Here is a 22,838-nt window from a genome sequence, read left to right as displayed (position 1 = left end):
AATATTATCCTCCCATCATTGTCTCGGGCTCCCCAAAAGGTATTTTTCCCTCCGGTCTTCCAACTAACATTCTCCTATAAGCATTTCTGGGTTCGCCTATACGTGCTACATGCCCTGCCCATCTCAAACGTCTGGATTTAATGTTCCTAATTATGCCAGGTGAAGGATACAATGCGTGCAGTTCTGCGTTGTGTAACTTTCTCCAGTCTCCTGTAACTTCATCCCTCTTAGGCCCAAATATTTTCCTAAGAACCTTATTCTCAAACACCCTTATTCTCTGTTCTTCTCTCAAAGTGAGAGTCCAAGTTTCACAACCATAAAGAACAACCGATAATATAACTGTTTTATAAATTGTAACTTTCAGATTTTTTGACAGCAGACTAGAAGACAAAAGCTTCTCAACCGAATAATAACAGGCATTTCCCATATTTATTCTGCGTTTAATTTCCTTCCGAGTGTCATTTCAGTTAAGTGACGTATAAAGAGGAACCGAGTAATATGGGTTGAAGATTTAAACATGATAGTATGATGTTACATTTCAGAAACATAGAATAACACACTTTTGTAGATCGCAATAAACTGCTGTAACTCAAAAGACAGGACGCAGCAGGTCCTTTCAAGAAAGAGAGAGAGACTGACTGGCCATGGCCACCCTATACCTGAAACAAAACTTGAAACCGGTGCATACAGAACTAAACCCTCAGGCTCTTTAGAATAAGTAATTAATGTCCCGATACACGGAGATATGGGTATATGGAAGAAAAGAACAAAGAAAGGATGGTTTGGTAAATTTGTGGCTAGTTTCGTGGTTGAATGGCTATATAGGTTGGAAGTGAAATAATCCTGCAGATTGAAAGGAATGATAGGATATACTTAAATGAATAGAAAACTTATATTACGAACTGTTAATTAGAAAATTGAGTTGGAAGTTTCAGTAGTCCAACAACATCACCGCCTCTTTCTTCCCGTAATACAGATGTAAGAGGTCAACGAACTCAGGTCTGTTTGCCTTAGTGAACTACCTCCCATCTCCATTTCTGACTACAATGTTGGAAGCTGGTCGCATCGGTCAGTAGCTTCAATGAGTTAATTAAATTTACACGACAACCGTCCACGCTACTGAAATACGCCAGAGGGATAAATTATTCTTTATCAGATTTTCTATCGATATGGACAAAAATCACGATCCTAATCACAATAGTCACCGAATAAAAGAGTTTTGATATTTGGGGAGAAATATTTTTTCTGAGACAACTATGGAATTTTTATCAATATGACATCACACTTTTCTGTTGCACACAACATGAGCTATTCGCTTTGAAAATCTGCAAGGTTACTTCACTTCCTCCTTGTATAGATGAATAAGGGATGAATATAAGGATAAATGAAGGGAGAGAAAAAAGAAAAGGCTGACGAATGAATCTACAGATCGAGGAGAAAGAGAACTGGTAATCAATAAATCAATGTTTAATTTTAAGTCACACTTTTACTTAACAATACACATTACAACAAAAATGACTAGAATAGTGTAAATAAATTAATTAAGTCTATGTTATGGTCAATGAAGCGATTTAACATCATTCTGAAATAGTACATTATGCAACGAGCCTATAATGGAGGTAATTAAGAAGCGAGTATGGATATTTATGAAACGAGCGCAAGAGAGTTTCATAATTTTCATACGAGCTTCTTAATTACCATTATAGGCAAGTTTCATGCGACTTTTTATGCTCGACCATATTTCTAACTTGATAGTATTAATTTTCTTTGTATCTGACCTTGACCAATGTCCCGTATGTTGTGAGATGTTGGCAGACGCGAAAGTATTGATTTTTTCCGAAGAACAGATGTTGCTAGGCCATAAGAACCTACAGAGATAACATTGAAATTAAATTAGATATTGAAAAACGAGATGACAAATTGAATTTATTTGAATATTATTTACAATTAACGCTAATTATTATAGTAACAGAACATAACCTTCTGCGACAGTATTGGATTTCCAGCCTCCGTGACTTTTCGCTAATTCTCTTTCGATTGCATATCCGAGAATAATCGATACTTGCGGTTTTATAACGGTAGAAACCTGACCTGTCATTGGCTGAACAGTTGGAATCTGAGTCGTCATTGGCTGAAAGACCTGACCTTTAATGAGTAGGTGTACTTTAATGACATGCATTAAAGGTCTGCTACCAGGTGTATAATTACTACATTTCGGCATGGTCGAGCATAAACTGTATTATACATCAGCCACATTTCCTGTCATGTATTAATATACAAGAACACGTCTTAAGGTTCATCTACACGGTTCAACTTTGTTTTCAACATTACACATTCAAGCAATACATGCAAGATTGATATTTAATATCTATCAATATTATATACCTAGTGAAGATGACGTTCAGAATGATGCAACACGTAGACACAAAATCTTTATGCATCTTAATTTAACGTACGTTTTAAACTTGATTATTTCAATATTCTTTCCAGATTGCATGTACACGCGCATGGAAAACTGGACCGTGTAGATGCAGCTTTACATTAATATCACTGACACACATTTATTTTTGTAAACGAGACAAGGATTTGAATCCTTGATGTTGTCTGTTTATGGAACTTGTTGATGTTTATAGCGCTGTCGTAAACTTTTCGTAAATTCACTATAATTACACTTAATTTCAATATTTTTACCTCCTTTTTCATAAAACACAAATTTCAGTCGTACAAATACACCACACGGATTATTACAACTAGTTTAACAATTGTTAATGTACATTTCCCAAGTTACTTCAGATCAATGAATGTATCAGTGAAGTAAAAATTTATTTACGGATCAGAAATAAATTTATACAACTCAAAATTTTCTCTAAGTTATTATTAAGTCATCTCAAAAATAGTTTTCGTCAATCCACATGGATCTAATTGCAGCCATTTACTGTAGACAATTAAAATTGGTGGAGATGGCGAAAGACTGCGATCTTAGAAATATTAAGGCTTCCTGACAATTCACTGCTGTGGATATAGTGTCAGTCCCTAAAATACAAGATTTTCTTAGTTAGTTTATCTTCAAGATTTGCGTCTCCATTACAGCATCGCTTAAACCAGTTTGGTACCGTCCTACTACCGACCACCCCTTCGCCTTACACTTTACATTTCTTCAGCTGCTGATTTTGTACCCACGTCTTTTTTCAAAAGAAACGCAGAAGCATTTGAATTGTGACTATGCCGTCTCACATTTCCAATATTAAAAATTAAAGATATTAGGCACTACATGCCGAAAATTGATACAGGTCTGCAGTTAAATGCTTCTTGAAATGTGTTTCAGAATAATGCCAATAAATTTAATACAAACGAATCGTCGGTTACGTAGCAACTCAAATACTGTACAAATAAATACAACATTTATAGGAAAAGATTTTTCCTAATACTTATATAGGCTAAGTTAATTATTTTAACATATAATGTATTTGGCAGTGAAAGCAAAATTTACAATTCATTTCTTAATTGCCATGGCAACAATTCTCGAACAGGTCTGAAATACTTACAGACCTTCGGGCCTCGGTTTCGCAAGCTGCATTCTCGACCAGCTAACTCTTTTTTACAGTTCTCTGTACTTAATGTACTATTGAGACGACCTAGTACGTTTAAATAATAATAGAATAAACAAGTTACAAACTCTATCACTTCACGGACTAAAAGTACTGTGACCACTAATGACATATGTTTAAAAATACTTTATATCGTGCATTTACCTTTAATTGGGCGTTTTCACAAAACTCGTTATCTACATTTTTTTCGATTTTGAGGTTTTAGCGTATCCTTATGTTTTTGGGTCAGGAGAATCCAATGGTGCTATCAGAATTAAGCTAAAGTTGGTAAGTTTATCAGTAAATTGATCTTGAAATGAAAGAGATTTTTCAAAACTCGGTATCTATAGTTCTGTATTTTAGAAAAGAGTTGTCTTGAAAAAAAAGAAGATTTTGTAGATAACGAGTTTTGTGAAAACGCCCCTATAACATGTTGTCGTTTTACACCTTAACATTATGCACTCAGACTATAGTCATAAATATGTTTTGTTAAAAACAATACACATATGCACCAATAGCTACTTTCTTGAAAGGGGAAGTGTATGTTTAATGCAACACAAAATATATATTATAGGTTGCTTGATATTTTGCTTCTGGACTGAAGCGATGGTACTCTCAAAACCTTCAAAATTCTGCACTTTTTATATATTTATACCAATGATAATAGTTTAAAAAAATACCACTTCGAAATTATTTCAAAATAATAACATCTATTTCAAGTAAGCAGGTACTGCCATGGCTTATAGTCGGAGACCGCGAAAAAGAAATGCTTTAAATAAAATCCTTTCAAAGTTCTGGCGCCAGAATTCAAAAGGAAGTAGCGCCAAAACATGGATTTTCAGCTTATGATTCGTATACAGAGTGTAAACTATATAAACTGCCAAAAAAAATATACTGGTGATAGAGCATGAATTACTGAACCAAAAAAAAAATCTAATAAATTTTTTGTAACTCCTATAGTTTGCCTAGAAAAAATTTTATAATGTTTTTGGAAATGATAGTAGACAGTCATTATTTACTTCCGTCCGCCACGTACATTGCAACTGCAGCGATATCCTTGTTTACAAATCAGAGTATTCTGTTGTTTCTCTGTTGTCATGGTGTTAGCGTGTGTTGGACTGAAATTCATTGGCAATGACGTTCACAATTACACAAAGAGTAAATATAAGGCTACTATCAATCCTAAAAACATGGTATTTTAGGAATTAAAAATAAAAATAGAAGGAAAAACAAAATTTAACTACAACTCATGTTTAGTAGACCGAGATGTAGAGACTGTATAGTTTTGGAAGTTTTTTTTTTATCGTTTACACCCTGTATAGTATTTTAATCTTGTTTTGATGTTGGTACACCCGAATTGCAAGGATAGACAGTTGCGTATATTAATATTTGAGGAGAAAATTTCGCTCCGGCGCCGGGGATCAAACCCGGGTCCTTGGTTCTACGTACCAAGCGCTCTGACCACTGACCTACGCCGAATTCAATCCACAGCGCCGGATCGAACTCTCCTCCTTCGATGTTTCCCTTTGTGGCCTGACTCCAAGTTAGGCATATATGTTGACGTTTTATGTCCAGGTCAACTGCCATTGTACTAGGAGCGCACTCAACTGAGTGACTGTTTGGCCGGGATTCCGCAGTTAAGTGCACAATAATCTGTACAAAAATATGCACTGCTAGCTATGGGTATATCAAAGATTTTATTAATTTGTCCTACAGAATAATGTCTGTAATATTGACAATTAATTTTTCTCCTCAAATATTAATTGTCAATATTACAGATATTGTTCTGTAAGACAAATTAATTAAATCTTTAATAGTTGCGTATATGTTTCGATATTCAAACGAAGCAAGTCATAAGCTGTATACAAAGTGAACATTCATCTCACCATATTATCTCAAAATGAACATCTTGGACTTAGTTCATTCTGGCTTCTGAGATAAGAGTTTGACGATGTGAAAAGTAGAATACAATACATTATACCCTCCAAATTAATACGGTACTGTTTTTGGTATAAAAGAATGCAAGAGTTAAAATTATGATTGGTTGCTTGATGAAACTCCACGGATAAGATACGTGCAAGTATATAGTTCCACTAAAATGAATTGAATTCTTACTGTTTCAACTAAACGTTCAAAAAAATAAATAGAATAAGAGGAAAATCCCTATATTTGCTGTGGTATTCCCCTCGACACTACAGCAAGTCGTCAGTTTCCAGGGATCACATCAAATTTCAACCCATGGGTGTGTACGTTAGAAGAAGACAGTACACGCATATCGAGGAATTAACAAACTGTACATGATACTATCACGTGAATCCAGAGTAGCTACATGTATCACAAATAATTTAAAATTGTGAAAGAAAATATTTCAAAATTCGAAGAAAATACTAATAACTCATTCACTTATGACCTGGTATACGCAAATTTTTATCTAATGCTTATACATTTTATCAAATTGATAAAATAAATTCATTCTTAATTCCAGGAAACCTTCGTGACACTATCACAAGCCTTGATTGAAGGTAGGAATGTTTTATCATGCTGAAAGTTGATGATTTTTTCGTAAACTGTTCAGGATAATAAAATTAATGAAGGACTTCAAAGCCGTTGTCGATGTCAGATATGGTGGTATCTTTGTATAGATAATAGATTAATAGATGTGTTACAAGCATATAGCAAATTAATTGGGATGGATCGTATGATTTGGCAACTTGGAGGACGTATTACTGGCGAATAACTTGACCACTCACCAGAAAGTAACGCTTACGTATACTGAAACTCCTTTTGTTTATGTTGAGGCCTATAGTAATTTTTGAAAGGCAGTAAGTTATAAACATAGACTGTCAACTACTTCTAAAACATGATTTTTAACCTGAAGTTTTTATACATTCAGCAGCAAATAATACTTCAGTGGGTCAGCAGAATAACCAACGTCAGACTCATATCCAATACACGACATCTTACTTCCACACATTAATTATTTCTTTGCTGCTTCTATATTTCTATATAATAATAATAATAATAATAATAATAATAATAATAATAATAATAATAATAATAATAATAACCCGAGGCACGACAATCCTTGAAGGACCATGACTAGGCCCCGGATTTTTATGTAATATTTATTTATTTATTTATTTATTTATTTATTTATTTATTTATTTATTTATTTATTATTTTGCTAATAATTGTAACATAAAATATAAAATATACAGAGAAACTTTAGCTCGCCCCTGAAAGAGTAGAACTCGTGCTCAGGGGCGGATTCCTGAATTGAAATTAATAATTATACAATACAATTTGCAATTATAGTATATAAATTTAAATTTACGATTTTTCAATTTTTATAAAATCCATACATAACTTTTTAAATTTAATACTAGAACTATTCGAATTGACAAGATTAGGATATGTAAATATAAATTTGTTATATATTCTTGGGCCTAAATTACTACTATGATTAAAATTGTAACAGTGTTGCATTATGGTTCAAACAATCTTAAAGGATTCATACCTTTTGTTTCATAACTATGAGAATACAATTCAAAATTATTTCGATTTCTATGTATGAATTTTATTAATACAATATAATAAATTTGTCTTACGTTAAGTACATTAAAGTCTAGAAACAAATTTTGAGATGGAAAATCAATAGGTTTATGAAGACATATTTTAATTATTTTCTTCTGTAATAAATAAAGTGGATCGAAATTGGATTTAAATGAGCTACCCCAACCTATAATTCCATATATAATTACCGATTGAAATAAAGTTAAATATATTTTACGTAATAAACTTATTGACAAGTGATTCCTCAATAAAACAAAATAATATACTATTTTACGTAATTTATTACAAAGGTAATTAATGTGTTGGTTGCATTTTAAATGATTATCGAAAATTAATTCAGAGGAGTCTTTAATAATCGGACATTTACACTGTATAAGACAACAATCAGAATTATGTAATTTAATACTTAATATAGATGTAGGAGGTTTGTTACATTTTTCAGATAATGTGAATGGAATAATTATGGTTTTATTTTCGTTGATAGAAAGATAATTTATGTCAAAATATGCAAGTGCAAAACATGTACATAAAATGTAGTAAGTATCGGGGAAATATGTAATTAAATATGTAGTATTAATAAAATATGTAATTTAAAATCACTATTTATTAATGCATTAAATTCACAAAAATGTCATCACAATTTAACTGGTCAGTTGCAGTGGAAGGATAAAGCCTGGAAAGTGACTTGCCATTTCCGCCTCATTGTATAGCTTGCAAATACAACTTGTCTCTGCCACAATTTATGCATTTTTTTTTTTGCGCCTTAAGATTTCCTAGAAAAGTATTTTCCTGTGACACACATAATGGTATTTTAATTTACCTGACACCGACCCAAACCCCACCCTAATAATCCACTTTCAATTTGTAACAAAGTTAAATGACAGGCGCACCTGACAATCCCAGATTCTGAGAAAGCATTAGGGCAAATGTATAGAGTTGAGGCACTCCGAACTACTATATTTTACAGACAAAGAGTTGGAATCCCTATTTTTATGTTTCTTTTTTTTTTATTTATAAAATAATTACTATTCTCTTAAGCCAGCTTTAGAAATCGAGGGCCGTATTCATAGACATTTTTAGCGCGGGTTTCCGGTGGATGATCAGCGTTTTTCGTATTCATAAACCAGTGTTAGCGATAGGATATGATTTGAATTCTGTACTAGTAACCAGTGGATAGCCGGGGCTAGCTTAGTACGCTCGTAGCGCGTGCTGCGAAATGTCTATGAATACCACCCTGAAGTATTTTCTACAGTTGTGAACAAAACATAACGACGTCAGTTCCGGGCCTCCCTCTTTACCAGCATCGTGTACTACAGTGAGCACAAAAAGCGCCCTCCAATCGGAGTAATAGGACAGGGGCGTTAAGACATATGTCCAAGTAGGATATGAAAAAAAAATTCAATAATTTACTCTGAAAAATAAATAGAATTTAATAAAAAAATTTTAAGCTCAATAATTGCCTAGATATGTATAAAAATGTTAGATTCTTTACATAATATGTGAAATATGTAATATTACTAAGAATCTGTAAAAATATGTAAAATGAAACTCAACTATAACCATATCAGAACCACAAATCGCCGACATTTGTCATTTTCAGTAGTCTACAAGTGAAGGAATGTAATATGTAATCACATAAGAATCCGCTCTCTAACCATGACCGACCAGCCGGCTGCTGGCCTCACGTTCATGCCCAAGCAGAGGTGGACGATCATATATTTCTATATGCTTATATTATCATTAAGCCGTCTATTTAGACCTATGAAAATTTCATTGATTCGCACACATTTAAACACATTCTAGCTTAGCTACTATAGCTACATACAAAAACAGTCGCTGTGATCAGCTAAAATAAAATGAAACGGATATTTATAAATTTGAAGATTTTAACGTGAACAAATTTGTCGTATGGAAGCTGGCCGGACACCCCAGGAAATACTACAATACCACCCTCAAGGACGACGACAACCTGGACGTCCACAGAATCGTCTATTGGATCCTGTAGGCCTATACCTGGAACCGAAACAGGCTAACAATGGCTTAATTTCGTGCCTGGAATATTATGATGATGATGATGATGATGATGATGATGATGATGATGATGATTTTAACTTATATAAAAATAATATGTGGTGTTGGGCACTTAGCTTACCTATGGTCTGTCGAAAACAACTTCCGACCTGACATATGGCGCCCTTAGCATGTTACCATGGCAACCATTTAAATTAACCAATCACGAGAGACGCGTAACCATGGTAACGGGACGGTGTTGCCATGTCTATGTTTAGAAGTTGCACGTGCATACCACGGTCCGGAATGACTTTGAGTTGGCTGGTTGGCGCGTGTTTTGTGTGAATTAAAAATGTTAATTAGTTATATTATTGTTTTAGTGTATCGATAATCATTATGTTTGAATTATATTACACATATTATCTTCGTTGTCATTGGTGGAGTGTGTGGCTAGTGTGTGTTTTCTAGTTTCTGCAAGAATTTCTAAACAGGTGACTTATGCAATGTCGGAAGGAAGGAAAGGCAGGCGGAGAACAAAGAATATTGTAGAAGGTGTTCCGTTAAAGAGTCAAGCGTGAGAGATGGTGTGTCATGTAAGACAGTATTTTGAGAGGGAAAAAGATAATGGCGGTCCTCTTTTACCTTTGGCGCAAGTCGTAATGAGAACTGCTGCTTGTGTTAAAATTAATAAGAGCACTGTTATTGATATTGGAAAAGAAAAAGGCCGTGCAGATTTTTAATCATAAATATTTTTATAGTTTACAATTTCTTCAACCTTTTTCTAACAATATTACATTCAAGAATACCGACACTCATAAAAGTAGAGGCTTCGTATTAAATTTAAACCTGTTTTTACAGTTTACAGTCCTTTCGACGCTTTATACTACTACTACTACTACTACTACTACTACTACTACTACTACTACTACTACTACTACTACTACTACTACTACTACTAATAATAATAATAATAATAATAATAGATAATAGAGTAATAAAATAGCATACACAAATTTTAATGCCAAGTGTTCAACAAATTGGTTAGAAATATGTGCGTTCATGTCAGCCGTTCATTACTGCACTCTATCGGCAACGCGCTCGCTTACACGAAAGATGGACAAAATGACAACACTGCTCCACCTTCTCTGTAAACTGTCAAGTCGGAAGTAGTTTTGGTCAAGGTATAGTGTTCCAGTACAAATAGGAACTGACCAACAGCCAAGAAATTTATCGACGACAGAGTTTAAAAGAAGTAATTTCTAGTTCATACACAAGCTAGTCAGTAAGTTACAAATCGAAGTAGCGAAATAATTTTTTTTAATAAGACGCCTGAAGCTACCACCGCTAGATAGCATTATCATCCAGGTGTCAAGGAGATCGATGTGAGCACAAATGAAACAAAGAAGCAGCAGTTGCGAGATGGTGGCACCTGCACGACTATACCATTGTCGAGCAGTGCTTCGCTGTGCGATTTTTTTGGGTAAAAATTCTGGGAGCAAATGATATTCATAAATATATGCTACCCATTTTATGGTGAGCATTGCCTGTAACGTCCTTCAGAAGTTTTCTGAAGGACGGACAATATCAAATATCGAGTCTTCGGCCAGTGGAGATCGTCACGGAACCAAATGTGCATCAGGTTGACTTGCTCCAAGCGGACGGGATGAATGGGACGATATACTAGCCCGGATAGTCAGGGGTGATGGGTCTTGGGTATCATTAAAAGCCCAAGACAAAGAGTGCAATCTATGTTCGTATCAAGTCACCAATGGTACACACGTGCAGAGACGCCGTCATCTTCCAATTGCTGCTTCTTAGTTTTGCTTGTGTGCATATTGGTAATAGTAATCAAACTTGTGCAATCTGTTGCATTTAAGTGGCTAGTGAAGATTTTAATATGTAAACGTAATTTTTAACAGGAATAACACATTACTAAAATGACCGAGTAAGCCCACAACCTAAGTGTGCTTTGAAAATAAAAACTGCGCCAGTAGATGTTCGTGCAGGACAATGTAACGATAACGGAAGATATTTCATTGTCACAATGTATTCATCTAGAAATTTGACGGTGAAAGCAATCATTAAATATGCTGTAACGAATCCGTAATTGAATTATCAGCAGATTCCCACACAAAATAAATCTGAATGTCTATTCTAAATACCCACAGAAAGTCGCTGTAACTCCATATCATCTATTTAAAAGTAAAACACATTAAGGCGTATGTAATGTAGGCTACATAATTTATAAACTTACAATTGGAAAATTAAATACACATAAAGAGAAACAACTTCTAAAATAATATTTTGAGGATTCGGTTTTGTTAAGAGCTTTCAAAACGCCTTTTCCTCAGAGGTAATATTTTAAATTTAATGTGTTTTGCTTGTAAGCCGATGATATAGATGAACATCCATGAAGATAAAATATAGATTTGTAGATATTACCGCAAAAAATTAATATGTACGTGTTCAATACGTCCTATTGTTTGATCTGAGATAAGAATTATCTTCAGTATCTAAGATAGTACGTACTTTGTTATCTTCTTCGTACAACGCAGTAGGCCTACCACAATTAGAATAACTAATCTTCAGAATTCAGCATTCAGTTATATTTAAAAAGAGCCAGATGGTTCAAAGAACTACATATGGCCTTTATACACCTGTTTTAATGCTGCTCTAATAATAATAATAATAATAATAATAATAATAATAATAATAATAATAACAATAACAAGCAAATGACTATTTTCGTTACTATCTGTAAATATTGTATGAATCCAATGACATTAAAAATAAAGAAAAAATACAAAAATTAAATTACCGGTACTTTTTTTATTTTATAAGCCCCATTTATGCTCGTTTTAACATCTTGGTCATATGGCATGCGTAGAATCTTTTGGTATATCAGTAGGCCGTGGACTATTGTAATTTTGCTTCTTTTGTCACGTAATATTTTTTTGATTATCATAATGGTGATTAAGGCTGTGATGAATCATAGCGTTTATTAAATTTTTAATACGGCATTAATTTTCCTTTGTGAGTTGAGGAGAACCATGGAACTCCAGCCAGATTTACCGGCCACGGGGCTTGAACTTCGCGAATGCGAGTTTAGTGCCCCACTAAGCCACCTCTCTCGGTAAATTAAATTACTTCTATTAAAGAAAACTACATAGGCTTACTGTTACACGTTAAAAACCATAATGAAACACACAAAACATCAACAAACAATCAAATTAAAGGAATTCTCGACTGTGGAGATGTTAAGAGTTATCTCATTCTTGAAAAGATATAGGATAACAAAACCCAGTATTCTCGAACAATATTGTGTGGAACTGGTAAATAACTTGTAAAAAGATGACTGTCTGTCACAGTCACTCATTTCACATTATTCCCCATTAAGCCAACAATTGATTACTATAATTTTGCAGTTCAATTTTAGTCTATATGTACATCAAATTCCATTGATTTAAAATGCTTATTCTTATATTGCTAGTTTATATCTCACTACCGAGGTCAATACATTTCAATTATAAATAGTTACGTTTACAAAAATATATTACATAATAAATAAAAAAGTAGGTCTGTCTTTGTTTCTGCGTTTCAGAATTCAATTTCTAATTTAAAGGTTTGTTATAAGTCCGTGAAACATCTTATAAATTCACCATAAACTTTCCAAGTTTTTTTATACATCTCACAAATGCTCCTAACCGATAATTCATTTCATCCCACACGCGTGTCAGCATATCACGATCCATCACTGCCATAGTCGCGTTGATACGGTCGCGAAGTTCCTGAAGGTTAGCGAGAAGTGGGGGTACAAAAACAGTCCTTCACAAATCCTCACAAGAAAAAATCGCAAGATGTTAAATTCGGTGACCCGGGTAGCCTCCGCTCTGAGACTTCGTATTCTTGTCCACAGCATCCCATCTAACGTTGGGATAAATTTGTGTTGAAATAGTCTCGTACGTCATTACGGAAATGAGCCGGACAGCCATCTTGTTGAAAATTGTAAATAGTACTGGTTTTTTCCTAACAAAACTAATTCACTACTACTCCTCCTACCGGCAACTATGCGTTACAGGCTTTTTCCTAACAAAACTTGGAAGAGTTTATCGTTCTGTCGTTATAAGAATTACAATTATCCGTTGCTTAGTTTATTTGTGGTGGATTTCTAAAATGTTTCACGGACTTATGAAAGACGATGAACGTGAAAAGGAGACAAGACAGATGGAGTAGAGTAAGAAAGAGAAGGAGCGGAACGAAGAATAATAAAGATGGCAAAGAAGAGAAAGAGAAATAGGAGAGAGAGAAAGGAGGGAGAATGTGAAGAAGAAGGTAGAAAGGCAAGAAGAGAAAACGTAAGAAGAGACAAAGCAGAAAAAAGAAGAATATCAAGAAGAGAAGAAAATGCGAAAAGTGAAAGTGAAGGAAATTATAAGAAGAGAAATGTGTAAGAGAAAAAGACAGGTAGGAAGAAAAGGAGAAAGAGAAAAAGGAAAAAGGCAAAGAGGTGGAAAAAGAAAACGAAGAGTGAGAGAAGAAGGATGAGGAGAGAAAAAAGAAGGATGAGGAAGAAGCAGGAGACGTAAGAAAAGAAGGAGGAGGGCAGGGTATATAAGTAAAGAAGAAATATAAGAGGTTTAAAAGATAAGTGCAATGAAAGAAAAGAAAATGAGGAAAAAAGAAGGAAGAGGAAAAGGCTGAAAAAGATAAGGAGAAAGAGGAAGAGAAATAATGACAGGCGAAACAGATGAAGGAGGAGAAAGGAGAAAAGAAGCATGAGAAAGAAAAGTATAAAGATAGGGAGAAGGAGAAAATATTAAGGAGGATGAGAAGACAGAAAACGTAGAGGAGAAATAGTTGGAGAAGGAGGAAAGAGGAGAAAGAAAAAAGCCGAAAGGAAATGAACACAAAGAGAAGGAAAAAAGAAGTAGAGAAACAGCGAAAGAAATAAAAAAGAGTAGAAGAAGACAAATACAAGAAGAAGAAAGAGATTTACAAGAAAAATAAAGACAAATGAAGGAAGAGGAATACGAAGATGAGAAAAAGCACTAGAAGAATGGGAGAAGAAAAAAAAAGCGAAAGAAAGAGAGCGAAAAAGAAACGTGAAGGGAAAAGAAAATGGAGCGGGTAACGGAGAGGAAAAATAGAAGAAGAAAAAGAGGAGTAAGAAAATGAGGAAAACGAAAAGGAACGAAGGAAGAGTAGCAGCAAAAAGGAGGAAAAGAAAAGGTTTGGAAATGAAATGAGGAAGAGATTGTGAGGAATGGAGGTGAAATTCAAAGAGGGTACAGGGAAGGGGGAATGAAAAGTGGAAGGAAGGGGAAGGGGAGGAGAAGGAATGAGGATGAGACAGATAAAAAAGAATAGACTACATTGTAATAAGAGAAAATTAAGGAGGAAGGTGGAAAGGAGCAGCGGCAACATGCAGCTCCGTCTGTTTGCCTTGTGTTGATTTCAAAATCCCAACGGTAATCACCTGGCAGATATCCTATCAGCTGAATTTCTCAATTACGGAAATTACTACATGTCCTCTTATGTTGCAATCAATAACTAAAGCTCAAAGAAGTAAGTCCATTGAGTTAAGTACACTTTTGTCTCCTTTCTTTCTGTAATTTCATAATTATTTGTGAGGAAATAGTAATGTCACAAGAGGTCTGAGATTTCCCGATAAATCCACGAGCGAAGCGAGTAATCTCAGACCTCGAGTGACGTTTATTAGGACTATTTCGTGAATAAAATAAAAATGTAAGTAATATATCCCTGAAATTCTCTCACAAAATGTTAATAATTGTACATTTATGAATACTTAACCTATTCAGACATCGTGAAAGTGAAACAGATGAATATCGATTACTGCAATAAAGAAACTGAATGTTATTCAGTAATGCCAATTGAGAAAAGCGAAATACAGGTTTAACAATATTAATTCCATGTATTGCGCTTTTCTCTTGTTATTATCACAGAAATACGTTTTCATTACCTGCTGAAATCATAATTTAATTTATACATTTTATAGTATAATTACAAATAAAATGATTAATAGCTACATGAATGAAATGAACAATTGTTATGAAGGAGTGTCAGTTTGTTTAGATACGATGAACATGGAATTAGAAGATGAAGATGTAGATGTGGAAGTAGGATTTCGCACTTTATTCAGTACATTGAATTTATGCGCATTGATTTATGGGGAAACAGTTGGTGACACTGACTAAACAAAAGAACGACCATGTTATAAATTGATAGTGGAAAATCGAGCTGCTAAAATTATCGCGATGCATGACTGTGATTGGTTGGAATTCAAAATTTCATTACACTTCATTGGTCGAAAATGTAATGACGTCATATAAACGAAATAGTCACTATATTTTTCTTTTATACGAAGGAAGATTACTTTCGAGAACTCATTAATCCACAGTTAAAAACTTTCAAGTTAGTTCGTACATGAACATACACAATACACTTAAGGTAGACGTAGTCATGTACCCTCGATTTTTAATTTCCCTTAAAAAAATTATTTTTTTATTTTCATGTCACCTGAAAGCTTGAACTTTCGGGTAGTTTAAAAAAAAACATATCAGTTTTGTCTCTATGATGTTTAGTAACTAATTACCTGAGGTTTTAATGATCGGAAACGCGCTTTCTTTAAACCGGAAGTGCAGTTCTGAGTAAATCTGTCACATTAGCCTATATCTATTTTATATTATATTTTTTGTGTAATAACAATTCGAATTTGGCGGCAAAGTTTGATTGTATCATTTTTCGTACAGTCAGGGAGCTGTGTGTTTCGTTTTACAATTTCATATACACTCACGATGTACATAGATGATTCTCAGTGTTCAGCTTTACAGCAATTTAGAACACTAATTTAACACAAAATGCATTTACAATTGAGATATTTTCATCATTCGTGCACCAAACTGAACCTGATTAATGTAGAGCTAAGTGCAAAACTACAAACTGTGTCCTACTGCTACCCATTTATGCCCAAGACTTTTTTTTGTTGAATATTTTCATAATTTTCGCACCGCCACATGCAACTGAAATGGAAGTTAATTATTGTGCTGCAGACTCCTTTGATTCTTCTAGTATACACAGCAATGAAATAAAAGTTAATTTTATAATTCATTCCTTTGCATTTTTGCAGAAAAATAGTTAATGCAACGCAACACTAGGCAGATATGAGTTTAAGAAAGTTAATTTAAAACTGCAATATCTTAAAGTTTTATTTTTGTGTCTCAAATTAAAAAAAAAATGTAATGACATTTTTTTTTCCTTTATTGAACAAGATAAGGGAAAAACTGTTTTCACAGCTTATTCTGTGTTCTTTTAGGAGTAAGATAGTGAAAGAAATTTTGTTCTAACATAAAAACTGTGGGCCAGCGAGTAAAACAAACAAATTTCAGTTTTCGCTTTAAAAAATTGCCCCTCTACCCCCAAGAAATATTTGAGGTGTTCATTTTGTGTGAAAATCCTTGATTTTGTGTGAAGTAGTCAAGGAAAAAAAATAGTTTTTAAAGACTGGATAAAAATTGCAATTCTTTATTCATATGGAACCGTATGTCAACACAAAACAGCTTAGTTACCATTGCATGGATGTTTACGAAATTGCTTTAAAAACTTCGCCGTAACTTTGACAGCGCATTCAAGTTCTGGATAATTTTGCTAATTATTTCTCATGTGTAAATGAATTTTAAATATTCAATATTAAGCGCAAGAATTGCGAAACGTTTTGCACACGTTATACGACACTTCAACAGGTCGTCTTAAAATAGACCTACATCGTTTTATCGCTGATCCACTTGCGGTCTTATCATTTTAATATCTCTGGACAGCTTCTCGTTTAGAAGATACATTTAAGAAATATTTGTCCATTGTCAATAAGTTATCTTAAACAAAGTAGGCTAATTTCTGTTTTCAAATAAAATTGAAAACTTCTGCCATGATGTTGCTAAAATGTCCTTCATACTAACAAAGAAAGAAATCACATTAATTTTAGTAAGCCCTGGTATAGAATGCTAAGTTTTTATGGGAGTAAAATAGTTTCCGAAACAATACAGCTTATTGTCTTAATGTATACATCTTCAAACTTAAGACGCACTATGAAGTTAAAGGTCTTTTTTAGTCTGTGTGTCTGTATACAGCTATTTATCCTAACTTGGACTTTGTTCATATCCACTGCCTTCAAGTCCATATGTTCCATATGAAATGTAATATTGGTAGAGCATTTAATAGGTTTTATTTGTAATGAAATCCCACAAAGAAAGTCTCCTGGGTATTTTTATATTACGTACAATAATTGGAAAATGAAAGCCGTTTGATTCGTATCACATAAGAAACAGTTTCCTGTTACAACGTATGAACTATATCCACTTCTCGTTCCTAACTGGATACATAATGCTGTGTTTCCTAGTAGAAGAGAAATAACTAAAAAGTACGACAATTCCGCGTTTTCAAATGCATGTACTGTAAAGGCCCATTCACAATGAAAATTAAACATAACCGTAACATAAACACAGAAGTTTGCGCCCAGGCTACCAAAAGGGATCATTCACAATGATTCACATAAGCATTGACATAAACATTACCGTAAGACGTTAACATGAAAGTTTGCAAACTCCAAACTTTCATGCTTATGCTTACGTGATTTGCAAACAGAACACAATCGTGGAGCGCTGAAGTATACGACAGAATATGAGGAAATGGCGTCGTTGTTATGTTTCCATGGTTACCAAGTATGTTTGCTGTTATGTTTATGTTCCCATCGTGAATGATGGTATGACTTCTTGATTTTACCGTAACGTTTATATTCTTAAGTTAACGCTTACGTTATGTTTAATTTTCATTGTGAATGAGCCTTAACAGTGCATGTGTATACAAGAAAACAAAATAGAGCCCTCAGGGATCTGTTTTAAGAAAGTACAAGTTAAAAGTTCCAGGTACTTGTAACTTACAGGTGTATTACGAAACAACACTTATGCACTTGTAAGTGAAGGAGAAAAAGTAGGTATATATTACAGGTTAATTTCATGCATACATATTTGTCAATAGTTACCAATGTTTCAGTACAATTATGCATGTCTTAGGCTACCAGTGTAGTGAAAATACAGGGTGGACCGCTGGAATGTACCTAATTTCAACTGTATGTGACTGGTGAACGGTTTAAGACAGAATCTTACGGTAACGTTTATATGAAAGGAAGACTCAACAAGTTTCGAATCCTGTCGGTAGATGGTGCGCAGACACGGTTTCTTTTCGTAGATTGTATCAATTGTCGAAATGGCGACACCGCAGATGAAAGCGCAAACTGTGTTGTGGTTTGAGGAGTTTAAATCAGTTGTTTGAGTTCAAAGGGAGTATCGGCAAGTGTTCAACCATGATGCTCCAACTGCTAAAAGCATTAAGAAGTGGCACGATACATTTTTAGCTACAGGATGGGTGTTGAAGAAGCATGGTGGTGGTCGTAGAACATCCGACGAAATGGTTGCAAATGTTCAAGCCGCGTATGAGCGAAGCCCGCGGAAGTCATTAAGAAGAGCTTCGCGGGAAAACTGAGTGTGGTACCACATATCCTGACATGCTGGAGCAGTTCTTCTTTCCACAAATTGATCACCTGCAGGCTAACATCCTTTTCCAGCAAGATGGCGCTCCTCCACACTGGTTCAATGACGTTCATACAACTTTAGACAACGTGTTCCCTGGCCGTTGGATTGGTAGGGGAGGACCGATCGCTTGGCCCTCGAGATCTCCGGATTTAACGCCGCTCGATTTCTTCCTCTGGGGCTACTTCAAAGACAAAGTGTACGCCACCCCAGTCAGAGACCTTCGTGATCTTCGGGAGCGCATCATAGAGGCTATTGAGAGCATTCCAGAAGACATGCTCCAACGTGCTTGTCAAGAAATCGTTCATCACATTGATATCGTCACAGTGACAGCTGGAGCTTACGTAGAGATATGGTGATGTGCATATCGAAACTTGTTGAGTTTTCCTTTCATATAAACATTACTGTAGGTTTCTATCTTCAACCGTTCACCAGTCACATACAATTGAAATTAGGTACATTCGAGCGGTCCACCCTGTATTATACAAGTCCTATCCATCCACTGGGGTTAGCTCATCCATAACATTTTATATACAGCAGGTATCCTCAAGGAAGATACACGAAAGGAGGAAAAATTACGGTGGCGAATAGTGATGAAGAAATTAAATTAGTGACGAAAGTGATTTGGTGACAAAATATGGTGGTGACAAAAGTTAATCGGTATTTATGTAATATGTGAGGAAACCACCGGGTGGCGAAAAATCGGTGACGAAAATTCCGGATCCCGTTCGTAATCAAAGAGTACACGATAACAACAGAACGTCGCAACTGGTGGAAAGAGTAAACCCGCCCTCCCTCTTCCAACTGCGGTTGCGCATTCCTGGTTTAAACTGCACAGAGAACTCACAGTACAATACAGGTATTTCCTTCGCAGTTCTTGTGCCGGTACACGTCACACACGTCACATCGTTGTTGTGTTCCTGACATTTAACTCAAATTACTATCAAAAGTAACTATTACCCCATTTTACTTCTGGGTATTGACGAGTTACTCCATTGCTTTGAATTGTAAAAGCGTGTAAGAGGGTCTTAGACTAGAAATGTTTAGTTTAAATGTAGTTCTGTTTATAAGTATGCATAAGGGTGTAATTATTTGTCTTATTTGAACTGTTGTATCAGTGAAGCGAGGTGAGTCAGTGAAGTTATGGTTTTACAGTGCAGTGAACAGTTCCGATCAGTGATAATTTATAGCGTCAATGAAATGTGTTCTATAGCGTCAATGAAATATGTTCTATAGTGTCAGTGAAATGTGTTCTATAATGTCAGTGAAATGTGTGCTAAAGTGTCAGTGAAATGCGTCATAGTGCCACTAAAGTGAGTGAGATGAGAGTAAAGTGAAAGACTATTGAAACTTATGTAGGGTCTATACATGTGTAGGTTGTATTGTAAAATTAGGTTCACTTATTAATTAGGATATTTTATGTATTATTATTAATTGTAATTATTGTGTAAAATTCTGTTGTCTATTCTTATTGTATTGTGTATATAATTGTATTGTGTATTGTGTAATTGTATTGTGTATTGTTTATATTGTGTATACCACTGCCACCGGGTGCTTGCCCACTTGCAATGTAAATAAATAAATACATACATACATACATACATACATACATACATACATACAGTAAGTCCACACCTGTGGAGTAACGGTTAGCGCGTCTGGCCGCAAAACCAGGTGGCCCGGGTTCGATTCCCGGTCGGGGCAAGTTACCTGGTTGAGGTTTTTTCCAGGGTTTTCCTTCAACCCAAGATGAGCAAATGCTGGGTAACTTTCGGTGCTGGACCCCGGACTCATTTCACCGGCATTATCACCTTCATCTCATTCAGACGCTAAATAACCTAAGCTGTTGATAAAGCGTCGTAAAATAATCTACTAAAATAAAATAAAATACATACATTAAATCTAATATCCCCATAACTAATCATCATACTATGACGGTTCCTGTCTCGAATTTCATCGCCCAAATATCCTCCATCAGACTCCGGTCTTCGAAGACTGCATCTAGTATTCAATCTAGATATATTCGACGTTTTTCTAAGTCTGACAAGTAAACTGGATGGTATTGTAAATACGTTGCTGACAGGGGCCATCCTGTTTCATCCTGACAGAACTTGATACCATCCTCAGAAAAGTACCTGATGAATTCCAGACCGCGGAGCCCGAAGTCCTTCCTATATCAGCATCGAAAACTATTATGTCTACCACCTCCAAAATTTCACCCCAGCCCATTTTTTTAAGTATTGTACGCAGATGAGATGAAATAAGGGGAGGTGGGGAGTGTTAGTGGAATGATTGAGAAAAATGTAAGTACCCTGAGGAAAAAAATCATGTGCAACATCTATTTTACTTTGTTCATCAAAATTCAATCATGACCTGACAGGGGATTGAACCCGGGCCGTCTGAATGAAAGACCAGCGCACTAGTGTTTGAGCCCCAGACGCGGCTGTACGCCCGTTAGTGCAAGACACTAATACAGATTAAAACACTCATACTCTTTGTAGAGTACGCGTCTCTGACGGACTTTTTGCAGGACCTGTTCTTGTCTTAGGTTGAGATGTTAGGCGGTACCACAAAATGCCTGCAGTCAGTATTAGACCACAGCATAGACACGAGAGGACTATAGAAGTATAGAAATAATTTATTTCAATAAGTTTGTCTTGTTTGTGATATCTTGAAGGAAAAAATGCTGTAGCTGTTCGAATTTCTATATTTTCTAATCTTTTCAACCTTGATGACGTTTCATCAATTACGTCCACTCCAAAATCGTGATCCGAATAATAATCTTCAGGATCGTTGTTGTCGTCACAGCTAACCGTTTCGTAGTGTGACCAAAATCTTCCTTCAAATGATGGAGGACTGGTACACACCAACTGGAGATCAATATTGTTGTCACGACACCATAAATACGTGGTGTTGAACAACTCACAGTCGCACACCCATGGGTTTCCTATCAAGTTCTCGCTACTAACGACTTTGGTCAACTGAGGAACGATGTTAAAATTCAGTGTATACAGCCAGTTGTTGCTTAATTCAAGACGTGCTAACTGTGGAGAGTTTGTAAAAGTGTCAGAATTCAAAACACTTAAATAATTATTACTTAAATCTAAATGTGTTAATTTCTCTAACCCTAACAAATGCCCAAAACTTGCAATCTTATTGTGAGAAATGTACAGAGTTTGAAGGCTTGGGAGTTCTTTGAAGGTTCCTAGTGGAATTTTATGGATATTACAGTTAGAGAGATGGAGGTCTCTGATGGATTTGGATTTCAGAAGTGAACCGTGTTGAGGCAGTTTTATTGTGTTCCCCGACAGCGAGAGCCACATGAGGGAGGGATTGTAGAAGAAGGTACCCGGGTCTATGATCCTGAGACTGTTTCTGGAAAGGTCGACCTGCTCAAGTTTGCTGTGACCCAGGAAAGCGTTCTGGTGGATGTGGTCGATAGAGTTACCAGAAGCGTTGAGTTTCACGAGGGAGATCACCCGCATGCTTCTCAGAGATGTAGAGTTGAGGGCAGTAAGGCTATTGTCCGATATGTCCAGTATCTCCATGTGGTAAGCGAATCTGTAATTGAATTCAAAAGATACATCCAGAGTCTATTTCCTAGGATCTCATTGCTATAAGCAATGTTTGTCTCATATTTGCAGAAAGTATTATTTAAAAATGAATCTATTACATAACATTCAAAGAATGTACCGAAAGTAATCTAAATGTTATTCCATTTGTAATTAACTTATATTTAAAAAGTTGGCAATTGATTGAAAGAGCAAAATAATAACTCTTATAATTATAAAACACTGTATTGTATTGTATTGTAATTTTACTTAAATTTTTATTGTACCTGAGTTTTTGAATGTACTTCACTCCCACCCCTTCTACTAATGAAGTTCAACCGTCCAAGACCGCATATACAGTCATAGTAGCCATAAGGTCATAGTAAACAGTACGTTCCAAAAATGTGTTCACGTTTTCCAGTGACGAAAGGGCTTTCAATACTGAATCATTTTCGCACAGGTACTGTCGTCCATTTGCCTACGTCGCATCCCGGTTTCCCCCACCTGCTTCTTCT

At 35.2% G+C, this 22,838-nt stretch overlaps 1 protein-coding gene across 1 annotated transcript in view; it reads right to left on the bottom strand.

Annotated features, from left to right (window-relative positions):
- Positions 1-1,466: 1,466 nt before the first annotated feature.
- Positions 1,467-22,838, bottom strand: part of LOC138700339 (phospholipase A2 inhibitor beta-like) — a 32,811-nt gene continuing 11,439 nt past the window's right edge. Inside the window, exon 2 of the mRNA XM_069826896.1 lies at positions 1,467-22,333. Coding sequence (XP_069682997.1) covers positions 21,259-22,333 — 1,075 coding nt within the window. The 3' untranslated portion in view covers positions 1,467-21,258. The remainder of the gene's footprint in view (positions 22,334-22,838) is intronic.

This window comes from Periplaneta americana, chromosome 5, assembly GCF_040183065.1.
Source record: "Periplaneta americana isolate PAMFEO1 chromosome 5, P.americana_PAMFEO1_priV1, whole genome shotgun sequence".
NCBI classification, from domain to species: domain Eukaryota; kingdom Metazoa; phylum Arthropoda; class Insecta; order Blattodea; family Blattidae; genus Periplaneta; species Periplaneta americana.
Note: the sequence above shows the minus strand (reverse complement) of the source record. Positions and strands in the feature narration are given on the sequence as shown.